The sequence below is a fragment of the Rhagoletis pomonella genome, unplaced genomic scaffold, assembly GCF_013731165.1.
Source record: "Rhagoletis pomonella isolate Grant_MI unplaced genomic scaffold, Rhpom_1.0 Rhpom_scaffold_00004, whole genome shotgun sequence".
Classification (NCBI taxonomy): Eukaryota; Metazoa; Arthropoda; class Insecta; order Diptera; family Tephritidae; genus Rhagoletis; species Rhagoletis pomonella.
In genome coordinates this window covers 66,385,203-66,401,587 of record NW_023458558.1, presented here as the reverse complement: position 1 = coordinate 66,401,587, position 16,385 = coordinate 66,385,203, and the positions used below count along the sequence as shown (strand labels likewise).

Sequence of the window (16,385 nt, the reverse complement as noted above, 5' to 3'; positions counted from 1 at the left end):
CCACGCTCGCCACGTCGAGCAGTGCGGACGTTTATGATATGATGTACCCAAATAAAAAACCTGCCTCGGATAACCGAGAACCCCCCAAAAAAAGTAGACCCACCCAGTCAGGAAGGTCCGGTCTGTCCTCGGACAAGACCAAGCAAGCCAGCGGTGCAAAGTCTGTGGCCAAGCCAGGGCTGAGCATACGCTCTGTCCCCTCTGGGACTGCCTCAACGGCATCGAGGCCCCCTTCCGGCAACCGGTCTAGCCATGTCCCTAGACAAGCTAGTGAGGATTTTAATCCGTCCGGTGCTGGTAGCAGACCCACCCTCGCAGATAGGTCTTCGGGAGGCAAGGGCAGCCCTGTCACAAGACAAGCTAGCCCTGCTGCCGTCCCCGCCACTTCAGGAGACAAGGGAACATCGACAGGTGCAATCCCTAAAGCGGCGTCGGCGACATCAGACCGCATGGCTAAGCCAGCGGCCTCTGAGGTGCGCCATTCTGGCACTAATGTAGCGATGGGCAGTAGCCATCCCCAGAAGCACATTAGTGCATCAGAAAGGTGCTATCGTACCAGACGGTCAGCCCTCAGAATCCTGGAGAGACTGAGGGATAAGAAGCCAGAAGAACTGACCGCAGAAGAGCTGGACTCAAGAAATTGGGCCGAAAAGTTTATGGCTGAACACCAGGCGAAAGCCAAACAAGAGTCTGCTCAAGGCAAGCGGAAGTCCTCTAGGGAGCTAAGCTCGGAACCCAAGAGAACAAGGGTATCCGCCTTTTTAACAGCGGACGAGCTGCAGAAAAGATCCTTCGCGGACGCGGCGAAGGACACATTTACCAGGGCTGTGATAGACCGCAGCTCACTTGATGGTGCAATATCACCACAAAACTGGGACCTGGTCAACAGGCGACTCTGGGCCGTCTATAAGGAGGTTCTAGGGGAAAACCCAGGACCACCCCCCCCAGTTGTGCGGACGCCGGTTGGTTCCAAAACCGCGTCAAATTAACAAGGTGCGCGGACCAGAGATCCGTCGACCTATACACCCTGGCCATCAGTCGCGTAGGCGAGGTCTGGCCGGGTGCACGCCTTGAGGCGATAAAGCGGGAAGACATTCCCAATCGGCCCAGATCCAGGGCCTGGATTCCAGACTTCCACACCGACCCACAGGAAGTGCTGGAATGGATACGTATGGGCAACCCCGAGCTACCCACCCACGACTGGAAGGTAGCAAAGATAGGCGATATCGATGGCAAGCGAAGGTTAGCGGTAATAGTCCTCAACGAGGAATCAGTAGAACCGCTAGCCAACCAAAACTGGAGGATAAATTATGGCTTCCAAGCCTTGAACCTCCATGTTTATCGGCAGGACGTGTCAGGGAAACAACACCCTACCGACGAAGCGAGCGCAGTGGAAAGTGCTACTGACGACGAAGTGGCATCCACCTCCGGAATGGTCGGCGAACTCTTCGAGAGGGTGACTCTAGAAGAGGGGGCGGGGGACCACTCCGACTTTTCCGACACCATGGTGGAAGGAGAAAGGGAGGATATCCTCCCCCTTTCTGACGAAGAGGACGTCAACCGGACTGTGGTTGGCTGTCCAGCAGCAGCACGCGAAACTGATGGTGGAGATAGTTCAGATTAATCTCCACCACTGCAAGGCGGCCTCAGCCGCACTTCTCCTCCGTCTCGCCGAAAGAGAAGAGGAGATCGCACTCATCCAGGAGCCTTGGGTCATAAAAGATCGGGTTTGTGGATTGAATATGAAGGGATACAAGCTGTTCTATGTAACTGACAAAGGTAAACCCAGGTCGTGCATATTGATAAAAAAGTGTATTAATGCATTTCTCTTGATACAGTTTAGCGATGCGGACAACGTCATCATAGCAGTGGAATCAGGCGGAATGTCTATTTGGCTGGCTTCCACATATATGGCCCACGACGCAGAAACATTACCTCCACCACAATCCTTAAGGAGCGCGGTAATGGAGGCCTCTAGACGCGGCACTCCGATGGTCATAGGAGCGGACGCGAATGCCCATCATCACATATGGGGCAGCTCAGATACAAATGAACGCGGTGAGTCGATATTCGAATTCATTATGTGCAATAACTTACAGGTTAGCAACGTAGGTGATACCCCTACCTTTGTGACGTCTGTTAGAAGGGAGGTCCTTGACATTACATGTGTCAATGAGCAGGGGGCAGAACTCTTGAATGACTGGAGAGTCTCAAAAGACAACTCCTTTTCGGATCACATGTACGTCGTTTATAACCTATACGTACCAGTAAGAAAACAACAAGCGGTCTTAAACCGCAGAAAAACAAATTGGAAAAAATTTGAAACAATATTTTCTAATAATATTTCCGGCCTCACAAATCAAATAAACTCGGAACATCAACTTGATAACGTCGTAGACGATATAACTAAAGCATTTCATCGTGCAGCAAAATCAGCCTGCCCAATCAGGGCAACAAGTAGGAAACCAAAACCTCCATGGTGGTCCACTGAAATTGCAACCCTCAGAAGGGAATGCAGATCAAAATTTAATGAAGCTAAGAGATCCAACTCTTGGAGTGAATTTAAAGATTGGCAACGCCGATTTAAGTATGCAATAAGAGACGCTAAGCGCTCCTCATGGAGGAACTTCTGTCAGAAGATAGAAAGTACTTCGGAGGCCAGCAGACTGCGCAAAATACTATCTATGAGTCCCAGCAATATTAGCTATCTCATCAAGGAGGATGGTGATTGGACAACTAGCAGCGAAGAAACTCTAGAGCTTCTTGTACAGACGCACTTTCCGGGTTGCCTCCACAGTAGAGTCACAAATACCCGAATCATAGGCAACCATGATGACATTCCAGCGAATATCATAACCGAGGAGAACATAAAGCATGCTATTAGCAGCTTCCAACCGTTTAAATCTCCGGGACCAGACGGCATTATTCCCGCTGACCTACAGCATACAGCAGGAATGATTGCACCCATACTCGTACCAGTCTTTGAAGCAGTGTTACGAATGAATTATATACCCCACAAATGGGAGGAGGTAAGAGTAGTTTTCATTCCCAAGGCAGGGAAAACTACACACACGAGACCAAAAGACTTCAGACCAATTAGTCTGTCGTCTTTCCTGTTGAAATCTCTAGAGAGAATAATAGATGGGCACATTAGAGACAAGGTGGGCAGCAAACTTTCGGCAGCCCAGCATGCCTACAACAAAGGGAGATCAGTCGAAACAGCACTCCATTCTTTAGTGCACACAATTGAAAGATCACTTTATTACAAAGAATACACCCTCGCGGCCTTCCTGGACATCGAGGGTGCTTTCAACAATGTATCTCCTGCAGCGATTATCTCATCTCTGATAAATCTGGGAGTAAGCAATTCACTAACCTCATTTATTGAACGAATGTTAATCGGCCGAGAAATAAGCGCAGGATTAGGTGAATCAGTTATAAAAAGGTTCCCCGTCAGGGGTACACCCCAGGGGGGAGTAATATCACCGCTCCTGTGGAATATAGCAGTAGACAGTCTTCTTCGGGAACTTGAAGACATTGGCGGTCAGATAATTGCATACGCCGACGATATTGTAATAGCTATCTCGGGTAAACATCTTTCAACATTGACAGATCTGATCCAAAGATCCCTCAACAAACTATCCCTGTGGTGTAACAGGCGAGGACTGGGAGTGAATCCTGAAAAAACAGACCTTGTGCTGTTCACCAGGAAGCACAAGATACCTGATCTCGGGAACATAACCCTAGAGGGCAATACCCTCGCAATAAAAGAAGAGACCAAATATCTAGGTCTCATAGTAGATAGGAAACTAAACTGGGGGCCCAACGTTGCAGATAGAGTGCGCAAAGCAACAGTGGCACTATATTCCTGCAGCAGAGCAATAGGGAAAAAAATGGGGGATGGAACCCAAAATAATACACTGGCTATACACGGCGGTGGTTAGGCCAATTCTCTATCACGGTATAGTGGTATGGTGGAACGCCCTTGGGAAAGGGGTAAACTTCAAAAAAATGGACAAGGTTCAAAGGCTTGCGTCCACACTCATAACTGGTGCGATGAGAACAACACCATCCAAGGCACTGTATGCCCTACTGAATTTTCTTCCGGTGGACCTACATGCCAAACAAGTCGCAAGTGGCGCGGCAATTCGAATGAATACTCTAAATAAGTGGTCAAATACCAGTTATGGTCACGGTAGAATATTAACGGAAGTTCCGGGGCTACCCGGATTGGTGGACTATGCACTTCCGGAACCTGCACCCGCTACAGCGTTCGCGACCCTCCTACCCTCAAGGGAAGAGTGGAAGCATGACGCTGTAAGTAGTGGAGAGTCCATCCATGTATACACAGATGGCTCAAAGCTCGAGGGTAGGGTTGGAGGAGGTGTATATTCCCATCACCTGGGAATCTCCCTCAGCTTTCGTCTCCCGGACCACTGTAGCGTTTTTCAGGCTGAACTGATGGCAATCGACAGGGCCACGAAACTGGTAAAGTGTGATATGATACCCCAAGTTGATATCTACATCTTCACTGACAGCCAGGCGGCAATAAAGTCCCTCACGAAGCAGTCGACAACCTCCATGGTAGCCATGAAATGCCGCGCATCTCTTAACGAGATGGCTGAGTCATTTCGCCCAAAGGTAATATGGGTTCCGGGACACTGCGGCATAGAGGGGAATTGTAAGGCCGACGAACTGGCGCGACTTGGCACGAAACTTCCTTTTGAGGATATAAATGACGAAATAGGAATACCCTTGCAAACCTGTAAGCTACTTATCTCCGAGAGGCTCACTAAAGTAGCGAACGAAAGGTGGCAGGACGAAATCACCTGCAAAACTGCCAAACAATTATGGCCGGTGCTCAGCGCCAACCGCACTGGCCTACTACTGAGTCTAAATAAGTCCAATATTAGATTATTAGTATCCGTCATAACAGGACACTGCCTAATTGGCAAGCACGCCGATCGACTCGGCCTACGCTCACATGACTTCTGTAGAAGCTGTCAAGATGAAGAAGAGGAGGAAACGATTCTCCACCTGTTGTGCCAATGCCCTGCTCTATCTAGACGAAGACTCTCCACTCTCGGTAGGCAATTCTTCGACAACTTGGAGGACCTTAGATGCGTCGAAATCAGGGATCTTCTAAAATTCGTTCAAAGTTCAAAATGGTTTTAGGAGGGACCGGGAGTTGCTGACCCAACATGCGGCATCACAATGGGCCCTGAGCCTAAGTGTGTCTTATAGACGACCGCGACAACCTACCTACCTACCTACCTATCCAGGGGTTTGAGTTAAATCGAAACAACGAAAACGGTTATCATTTTATACATAAATATATGTACATATATATATACATAAATTACTTGTTTTATTATTATTTTATTCGTTATTCGAATAATTAATGAAGATAATAATTATTCGAATAACGAATAAAATAATTTATCCGTCATTCGAATAATTTTTTTTTGAATAAACAAAATTATTTATTATTTACGAATAACAAGAAAAACAATTTATTCATTTGTTATTCGTCATTCGAATAAATTTTGCCCAACTCTGGTACATACACTGTCTGCATTTATACTATGTATCTGCATACCCCTAATATTTGCAATGGTTTGTAATCTAACATTTTTATTATTTCTTAACAAAAATAAGGTTCATGCTGGAAATAGAATCATATGAATCAAAGTTTCAAACTTTATACAAAACTAAATAGTATTTGTGTGTTGTTGCTCCCTCCCACAACTCTTATGGCTTCATTCGTAAAAAATTAAATATGTAGATTAGAAGAGCCTTATGAAGTGAGATTGTCAACCAAATTTTCGATTTATGAAACATACTTTATTTTTTATGAATAAGGGTGTTAGTTAATAAATTTTCGAAGGTATTTAATCCTGGAAATTTAATTTATAATCTTCTACCTCGATTCTACATATCGTGCACTTCGTGGGATTAGTACACCATCCAGAACTTATCTTGTCTTATAACTTTATCTGAATAACACATTTCAAATAAGTGGCAACCCGCTATAAAAATATTTTCAGAAGTAAAATTTCCCTCAGTTTATCTTATCAAATAAATCAAATTTTAATATTCAAACAGGTGGCAACCGTCCACTAAAATATTTTCAGCTGTAAGCCTTTTAAAACTCTTTGTTTTGACAGCCATATTGCTGTATTTACTTTATCTTATCAATTTATTTACACTGGAATTTTCAAACAGGTGGCAATTATCTAAATATTTCTTTCTTATATTTTAAGTTAGACTTTTAGAAATACTTCGGTGAAAACTTCATTCGATCTCATGCATTAGTTTTCAATTGATGCGCGGACAAACGTACAGACAGGCAGAAAAACGAACAGAATGATAGACCAAAATTTTTAAAATTGTTCATTTGGCTTCTATTGCTCTAATAAGGACCCCCGTTACAATTTTATTATATGTGAAGATAAGGGAAGTTCATCGAAATTTTATCAACATTTTTAATTTTAATCAAAACTAAAAGAAAAAATATTTGCAAATTTGAAGTGCCTAAGAGTTCGCGTTAATTTTTAATTATTTTTTTCCTGATGGTTCTACGTATTTTCTTCGGATTTGAATACTTTCAGAGCTGGAGCGTCGAAATCCACGACATCGATAAGACAGCGGAGCCGCTGCATCTTAATTCGCTGAACTATTTCCATGTCGTTGTAAAGCTCATAGGCTCATCATGCCATGCATAACGGGTGACAGGTAACAAGATCAACGGAAGTAACGTAAATTGGCACTATTTCGCATAGTGATGCGAAATAAAATGAATTGACGTTATTACCTTTTCAAAAGAGAAATAAAATCAACAAAAATTTGGAAATAAAGTAAGTATTTCCTAATTCAAATGGAAACTAAGCAAATTTAATGTTTGAAAGAGCTATAATGTCGGCGGATTTTATTTCGCTTTTGAAAAGGTAACAATGTCAATTGATTTTATTTCGCATCAGTATGCGTAATAGTGTCAATTGACCTTCTTTCCGTAGATCTTGTTACCTTGTTCTCGTTGACCAACAGACCTAATCGCTTTGCTTGGAACAAACTTCGCGGTTTCTGATAACGATGATTTCGATGCCATCGGCGTACGTCAGTAATTGTACACTTTTGTAAAAAAATCTTCCTGAGTTGTTCAGTTCTGCAGCTCTTATTATCTTCTCCAACATCGGATTAAAGATATCACATGAAAGGGAGTCGCTCTGTCTGAAACCCCTTTTGGTTGCAAACGGCTCGGAGAGGTCCTTCTCAATTCTGACGGAGCTGGCGATACTGCTCAATAGCATTTAACACAGCCATATCTGTTTCGCGAGAATGCAGACATCGCGTCGTTTAGGCCACTCCTTTTAGTGCTGTCGAAAGCGGCGTTGAGGTCGACAAATAGACTCACCGTCTATCTTTTCCTCGCGGATATTTTCCAAGATTTATCGTATTGTGAAAACCTGGTCTATGGTGGATTTGCCAGGTCGAAAGCCACACTGCCAAGGCCCAATCAGTTCGTTGACGGTGGGCTTCAGGCTTTCACACAATACGCTCCATAAGATACGATTTATCCCGCTTTAGTTGGCGCGCATGGCGGGCTCGCCTTTCTTGTGAATTGGACAGAGCACATCAGATTGGAACATCGACTCCATCAACATCAACTGTGGGATCGGGGTCGTTTCTCCACAAATTTCCGTGCGTCTTCCATTCAGTAGGGTAGAAAAGTGTTCCCTCTATAATTTTAGTCCGTTCTAGGCATTGGTTACTAGGTCACTATTGTTGTTTTTACAGGATCTCGCCTGGCCTTGAAACCTTCCATAATCCGATAACCCTCTGATAAAGTTTCAGGCGTCTTTTCTCTCACAAGGCATTTCAAGCTATTCGCACTCACGTATTTCAGCCCCTCTAAATACGTCTCGCTTCCCTCTACAGTTCCCTAAAGCGGTCCCATATTGCTCGCGTTGTGCCCCACGAGGAATCAGAGTGACTTTAGTTTATACATATTAACAATGCCTTGGTTGATATTTTCAACATGAATTTGGTAATATTAAACACATTTCTGTTTACATTAAAAAAATTTCTGGTTGACGATTTTTTCGTTTGAATACGCTTATGTTCTGCACTTCACATATGCTATTTCATGTTTCTAAGAAACAAAACAAAATTTTTTATTAACGTTGCCTCTGACAGGATTTGAACTGAAAGTTAGCAAATAACATTCATCTACAACCGCTTTAGAAATGTATCAACTTGAATAAATTTTCATCGCCGTTTAATTTGGTGCTGCTTATGCTTATTCGTGATTAAAAAAAATCAAAAACAGAAAAAAATAATACAAATTATATGTTGCCGCTGACGGCATTCGAACCCGAACCTGCTGGAAGCTAACCTTTAACAACAAGCACCACTGCACGTTCAGCTACAGCTTGCGAATTTTCCATAGTGTAGAGATTTCTCTCTGCAACACCACCCTACCAAGGGTTGCCTCTGTTGATTTACACTACACTGCCCTCTAATATTTTCTCGTAGATTGCTAAAACTGTACGTAAAACTTGGATAATTTTTGAAATACTCTACGATTGTGTCTAGGTTTCATAAACCAACTGATAGCGCCTTGTACAGAAAGGCCTATGTGGACTTGGTATACATACATATGTAACCGGCGGAACTTCGCAAGTGAAAGTGACTATTGCAAAAAAAAATTATCAAGTAAAAAAATTGACTGTTGATATTGTGTTCCATATTACCATAAGGGGATTTCCTTACACTTGGGAAATGGAAAACTTGAAAATATTACATACTGAAAAAGTTCAGAAATAACCGGAATTCAAACAAATTACATTTTCAAGTATATTTAAAGCAAAACTTATGTACCAAAGTACAAATGCAACACTTACCCATACACGGCTTTCACATACTCAGAATCACTGTTGTCTTGCGCATGTATGCTGCGACCCATAGCCGTTTCTAAAGCAAATTTTTAAATTTAAATTATATGAAAATCTAAGTTTAAGTATGTATATCAAGTTCAGAGCGCGATGGTGCCTAGATATCTACATTCTGCACACCGCAACAATGAGCCATCATCCACCTACCACACACAATGTCCAGCGTACAAAGTGTCACATATGGAAAAATGTTGAAGACCTCAGCGCCCACTTCGCGCTCCAGTTTGCGTGCCAATATAGCGCTCTCCTCATTGAACACATCAATAAAATCATCCAAGATTTTGAAATGGAAGGCAGGAGTCAAAATCTATTTTGAGAGATTATCAAAAACTTAAATGCCACAAGTGAATTTTGTGTAGTAATGGTTTTGTTATTGAAGCGACTTTGAACTTGGTGAATGTTCATAGATGTACATCACAGATGTTTGCTTAAATGCGCGAACATTTATGACATACTTTTTTTGGTGCATGAGTTTAGTTACATATACATATATACATAAATATGTAGGCTCTTAAGTGTATACGTACGTGCAATTTCACATCTCTACATATTTTTTTAAACTCATACACACCTACATACATATGTACATATCCATATGCTAATTCCACCACATTAAACTTTATTTACAAATTTGCATCACCCATATGCACATATGTAGGTATGTATTTCTTCGCTTACCTTTCTTCTCGAATGCCATTTCCGGCCAAAACTGGTTAGCAATCCGGTGCCTAGCCATGGGCGCAAATAATCGTAATCATGACTTTTATCTATGAACTTTTGGCTATTCAAGATTGGCTGTAATTAGAGATTGTAATACATTTTTTATTACCGCAACGTATTAATCAAACAACATGGTGCCTCTGGAGTGAAACGGAGTTCCCACGTTGCTTACGGGAACGCGTGAATTTTATAAAACACCCGTGATATATGCCCTGGTTTACTATTATTGCATCGGTTAATTTACTATTTGTACATTCGCTTAACCTGTATGTCGGCTAAAATGTTTTTTTTTTCTTAACTTTATTAAAATAAAGTTAAGCTTTGGTTTTGAAAACTACACATTCAACTCAGTTTTAAAATCTGGCTATAATTTTTTATTGATAAGATATTACTAGGTGAGCCACTCGAGCGTTGTGAAAATCTTTCTAATTTTGAAGATTAGATAGATGATAGAAAGATATGATAAAAACTCTTCCGCAGCACAGTGCAGTAAGTGAACGTTTTTGTGGCAAAATCAAACATTTCGCGAGCGAGAACAGACATCGAATTAAATGTAACGGTATTTAAAAGAATTTAAGATGGAGAATTGAGAAAAAGTAAACTCGTTGGATAAAAAAAAAACTACCTCGACCTTTCAAATGACCTTGAAATATAGGCGGTTTTAATTTTTACCATTTTTGAACTGAAGATAATATGGAATGAAATGTTAGAAAAGTGCTCGACGGTGCAGTGTGAAAGACCGAAGCTCTTCACATAAGAAAACCGACATAAGCGCAGCACCTTTTCTTTCATTTTAAAGCTACGTTTGATAGTAAAACGAGAAGCTCCCGCAAAACTAATATGGCTACGTAGAGTAACGTTGAGCACAACCTTCAGCTCCAACCGAATTGAGCTACTGCTACGATTTCGTCTAGATAAGCGAATTAGAGAATACCATATAACATAAAAAAATTAACTCAATGCTTATGGAAGAAATGGGGAAAATTGGGATCTTTTGTTACGACAAAATTGGCGGACAAATAATAAAGTCAAAAAAGAGACAAACGAAATACTAACAAAAGATATTTTTCCTTTGTTCTTGTTTTTGTAGTACCTATTTTCTTTTAATCAATTTTTTACTTACCATTGACAAGTATTTATACGCTATATTGTATAATTTTGGCAAATGGCCTATATTTCTAGAGAGCTTTTATTAAACCGACTTATAAAACTTAACATATAAATAGGTACATAGCTCAATGGAAAGGCTTACTTCAGTCTTCTTTGTTGTTCTATTTCGGTGAACAAGCTTATGGCGATCACTCCAATCGATACATCGGAATTTATTCGATGCATCGTATTACAACAATTTCAATACATCTGACTCGCTTTTTATAATTAAAAATACTTAACTTAAAATTTTAAATAAATTATTTTACACTAAGCTAATTTATTTTTTCAAAGGTAGCCGAAAATTTGCATCTGTTACTGTGAAGTTAACTTCCGCGTAATTTCTTTCTGACATTATATATATGAACACACAGCCTAAACTAAGCTAGCCCTACCTGCTGTAATACAATTTTATTTTTTACCATATTTTGTTAGCCATTTTCTTTTCCGCCTTTTATTTGTCTTACCTCCACCGTTTCTGGACTGAACAGCATTACATATGGGCTGGGGCCTTGCCATGCTTTATTCAAGCCAATGCGATTGCCCCACAACTTTATTGTGCCCGTAACTCGGTTGAATAATTCTGCAATGAAAAACAGAAAGAAAGTATTTAAAAATTGCATACGCATATGTGTGTATGTGTGTACGTTACGGTGGACCAAAACAAAGTAAAGTCGGGGTAGTAGTGCTCTTACCCCCTGGTTTTGTTCTATACCGAAACAAATTATACCCCAGGGTTTTATTTTGAAAATAAAAAAGTATTTATAGGGGCGGAGAGCATTAAAATTCCGACTTTACTTTTTCACATGAATTTTTGGACCACTCTAATGTATGTAAATATGTAAGAGCAATGGAACATTATAAATATGATTGTAAATACGGTTGTTAAATATCATAACAAGAGGCTCTAAGTAACATCTTTCGGAGAAAGTATTCATTCATCTAATTAGCTTTCAGTTATACCTGTACAACACATATAAAAGGATAATAATGTGTGTGTGTTCACACCTGTCCGGTTTTCGGGCTATCTGATTATGTGGTTATATTTTTTTATATTAATAATTACGAGTATTAACCAAGTGACCTTATAATCAGGAATGTGTGAATACTTATAAGATTTTTAAGGGTAAACCCGCCAAAGCATTTCATATACACACACAAGTACATACGAGTAAATAAATCCGACCTTTTTTTTTGCAAGGGGCTTTTAGAATGCTGTCGACTACACATATTACTATGTATGTATTTGTCAAAGTCTTCTCTTAATTTAAGTAAATATTTTAAATTTATTGCGGTTGCTTCTTGACACAAGCCGAGCTTTTCAATTACATATTGTAAAATAATAAAAATCTTTTTACGTCAATGATCTGTTGCACTCTACGAGTTCATTACTTTTTTTAAACAACATTGTTATATTTTTATTTAATTGCGTCCCGCTAAATTACTTTCTTGCATTCTCTCAGACTTTTATTACTCACAATAATTGAGCACAAAAATCTGTAAATATTTGCAAGCAATAAATATTATTCACCCCATAAACAGAATAAGCAAATGCTAGATACACGTATCAGAAATTGAATGTAGAGGTAATCGAAAGTGATAGAATTTTTCTTTTGAATGCATAAGTGAAGGCAATGATGGCATTTTTCGAGAAATTTTGTACTGACTCATGATTTAACAAAAACAAAGGGATCATAAATGTCAGAGCATACATTATACCCGGATACCCATGGTGGCTGGATGGTTGAAGTGACGAGTACATATAAAAACTGCAAAGAGACAACAGAGGATAATTATTTCTCGTAAATCCTGCCCGTGGGGTTTAAAAACATAAAAAGTTTCAGCTTCCCTTATTTCTGTTAAACAGCAAAATAAAGGTTTGCCTAGATTAGTAAAAGAAAGTTGGGCAGGAAAGGGTTTCATCTGTATCTGATAATTTATAGATACAGTTACAAGCAGCATTGTATTCCAGTTCTAATCTTGTTGCATGAGCACGCATGAGCACGCACGACCGAGAATCCTGTGATTGAAGTTCGATTTGTGCTGTAGGTGGGCCACAGACTCGTACAGTCGCTAAAAGATTGAAGGGGTTTCCTTCTGCGGTTACCTAAATTTTAGCAGTGCGGGCCTTAGTATACTTCAGAGGTATAAGGACCTCTTCTGCCACTGAGATATTCAGAGCCGATCCGTTTCTGGCTAGCTGTGCCTCGGTAAACAGATCAGTGCAAAGATATACCTTTCAGCTAAGGCTGTAACGGACTCTCTGTATTGCTTTATTATGCTGGAGTTGATTCTTCGTTCTAGCACTTAACCTATTTTATTTAAAACATTCTATATTTAAGGTCAATGAAGAATTTTTTTTATTTCTACATCTGACAAGCTTAAAAACGCCGTTACGTTTACATCTCCATCCCTTCTCGTTTTCCAGATACCTGGGTTTGTCCCTTTGTTCCAAAATTTACCACTGTGCACCGTTTGAGACCAAACGTGGTTTTAAACGAGGCGCCTCGTCCGACATTTTCGTAGTAAGACCTGCCCATATAAATTTCAGCGACACACTATACACCAAAAAAAGATGATATCGATATCGTCGTCACGTCACGTTACAGTTCAACCTAATATTACCGGCGTGCGTTTTTTTACCTACTCACGCAAGTTTTTCACATTTAATTAACCGAAATCAATTTGCGTGCGTGATTTCTCAGTTTTGCATTTCTTTCAGATTTACAGAAGTTTGTTGAGAAAAATTTGAATCCATAGTCGCGCCAAAATTTCAATTGAGAATAAACGTCAAAACGAAATATCACGCAAAACAAATCTTGAAATTTGAGTTAGCTTTTTGCCCACGCCGTTCAATTTTTGTTAGTTCCATACAAGTTGAATGTGTATGACATATTTTTGACGTTAAACTGTCGGCGTGCGTCAATATTAGGTTGGCCTGTTAATCCGGAAATCAAGCCAAGAATAACTCTTTTCAACAAGTGCTACTTTGGGCTCGGTTGGTAATTGAAAAGCAGATTCCTTTTTCGAAGAACAAAAGTCACGTTATACTAGTCTTTCATCATGCCCATTCTTTTATATCGAGGGCTTATATTCAATACCCTCTATATGCAATTTTCACAAAAACTATTTTGTGATGTTAGAACCCATCTGGGACTTACCTGACATCACTGATGTTAAATCTGACTTTGCAGTTTAATAGTAAATTATTCTCGTTATCGTTATACAAGGTCAGCATTGATATCACTGTTGACAGTTATGTCTTAGGTGGATTTTTATATAAGAATTTAGTTTTTGTGAAAAGTGCAGATAGAGGGTATTGAACATAAGCCCCCGATATACCGCGGATACTCAAGATCTACGAACTTGTATGAGCACATAGGTAAGCGCATACAAATTAGGAGTATTAATCTCGGGATTCCCGGAATCCCGGGATTCTTGGCAAATAAACCCGGTATTTTCGCGATTTGTAATTTGCACTGAAGGCAATAATAGAAACCCCTTTTCTTTTTCAGATGCAAGGACCTGGTGCAGAAGGGCTAGTAAGTATTGAAAATGTCCTTTTCAAATTTTATCCTTAAAATTGTATCCTTGAAATTTCGCAATATTTTTGTTTGTAAAAATTATATGTTAAAGACTTATATAAACTCGATAACAACCTCGAATTTCATTCTTCTAACTTTATCAGCTTAAAATTTACCTATTCGTCCCTGTGTATCAAAAAAAATTGTATGTGCTGGGTATGAGCTACTTCGGTCATTAATGACACTGGAAAGCCTACGAATACAACAGAAACTTGACAATGTGATGAATTTCAAAGAAGATGTGGACAACACAAACAACACCTACACAGCTATATTAAAATCTAGATATAAACAAAACAAAAAGAAAGTAATGTAAACTCGCTGCGCTAAAACCATGTAATTATTGTTGTTTAATGTAAATAATTGTAAAGTGTGAGTTTCAAATTCTGATTTGTATGTTATGATAATTGTTAACCATGTTTATTGTTTATTGTTTATCGTTCAAATAAAGCAGACTCCCTGAGGAAGGCGCGAAATGCGTTGAAACGCGTAGGAGTAAAAAAGGAAAATTTTATTTTCGCTTTAATTCCAACGGCCGAAGTAGCTCATACCCAGCACACAAAATTGTAAAGAGTTTGGCCCTGTCAAAATAAGTTAAAAAAAATTTAATTTTTTTAATTCTAAAGAAATTTCCTCTTTCATTTGGTACCCATATTCTACATTGCATTGAATTTTTTAAATAATTTTTGGAATTAATCATACCTTTGAAATTACAAAGTCCTTTAAAATAAATCCTGACGTCAGAGAGACAAATAAAAACGCCACTTTAAATAAAAAAGTACGTTTCAAACCAATTTATTTATACTTTATTTTATAATAGGAGAGCCTCCCAAACAATATAGAAGCAATTGTTTCGATTTAAGTTGTTGAAAAGTAAATAATATCTAAATCCCGGGACTAATCCCCGGATCCCGGGATTGTGATAACGACATACCGGAGGTCCCGTGATCGGAAAAAGTCGAAAAATTTACATCCCTAATACAAATACAACGATTACGCTGGCTTGGCAATGTTGTACGCATGGCTCGGCATACATTGGTGGACAACGAAAGCATGGGCGCCCACGAACAAAATGGAAGCACCGAGGAGCAGAAGAACCTTTCGCAAAGAAGAGAGGAAATTGGCGAAGTTTTTTTATACCTATTCAAACCGACAAATGGTTGTAGTGTCAAATTAGAAGAAGAGGAATATTAAAATTTGCTCACCTTTAACAGGAATGTTAAAAATACTTGTAAAATTATATTTAAATACAAAATATGAAATACAAATACAAACTTCTTTTACAAAAAGTATTTTAACACAAAATAAATTTATTTTTAACCGACATCCAAAAAAGGAGGAGGTTATCAGTTCGTCGGAATTTTTTTTTTTTTTTTTTTTTTTATGTATGTTACCGCATAACTTTGGACCACGTTAACCGATTTCGATAATTCTTTTTGCATCGGACAGGTAGTGTATCAGAGGTGCGGGAAATTTTGCCCCTTATTCTAATTACCTTCAACGAGCAATTTTTGTGTATATGTATATGTATCCATAAGTTTCTCGGCAACGGCTCTAACGTAGCAAAATGAAAAATCGTTTTTAAAAGACTTTCGGAGTTGTATTTCTTCCAATTGTCAAAAACATTTTATTTGTCACGAGGAAAATACCGTAAAAATTATTTGTATCGTGCGAATATCTATAGAAATTATCAGGGTTTGAAAAACTGTTAGCACAGCGACAACAGCCAAGCATTTTCTTTTTAACCGACTTCCAAAAAATGTTACCGCATAACTTTGGACCACGTCAACCGATTTCGATAATTCTGGTAGTGTAGGTAGTGTATCAGAGGTGGTCCCATACTAATCTGGTTGAGATCCGATCAGTGGATCATGAGATATATATATATATATATTTTTTATATGGGAAAGTATGATTTCAACGAAAACAAGTAATTTTTAGCAAAAAAAAACCGACTTCAACTCTCATAAAAAAAAAA

General features: G+C 39.4%; 2 protein-coding genes across 2 annotated transcripts in view; one reads left to right on the top strand and one right to left on the bottom strand.

Moving 5' to 3' along the window:
* Nucleotides 1-13,991, bottom strand: part of LOC118736739 (cytochrome P450 4c3) — an 18,002-nt gene extending 4,011 nt beyond the window's left edge. The window contains exons 1-5 of the mRNA XM_036466754.1: nucleotides 13,985-13,991; nucleotides 11,291-11,406; nucleotides 9,633-9,749; nucleotides 9,102-9,261; nucleotides 8,904-8,973 (exon numbers count right to left, since the gene is read on the bottom strand). Of these exons, the coding sequence (XP_036322647.1) occupies nucleotides 8,904-8,973; nucleotides 9,102-9,261; nucleotides 9,633-9,749; nucleotides 11,291-11,406; nucleotides 13,985-13,991 (470 nt within the window). The remainder of the gene's footprint in view (nucleotides 1-8,903; nucleotides 8,974-9,101; nucleotides 9,262-9,632; nucleotides 9,750-11,290; nucleotides 11,407-13,984) is intronic.
* The window catches only part of LOC118738005 (prosaposin), a 126,047-nt gene that overhangs the window by 12,187 nt on the left and 97,475 nt on the right, over nucleotides 1-16,385 (top strand). The window lies entirely within an intron of this gene.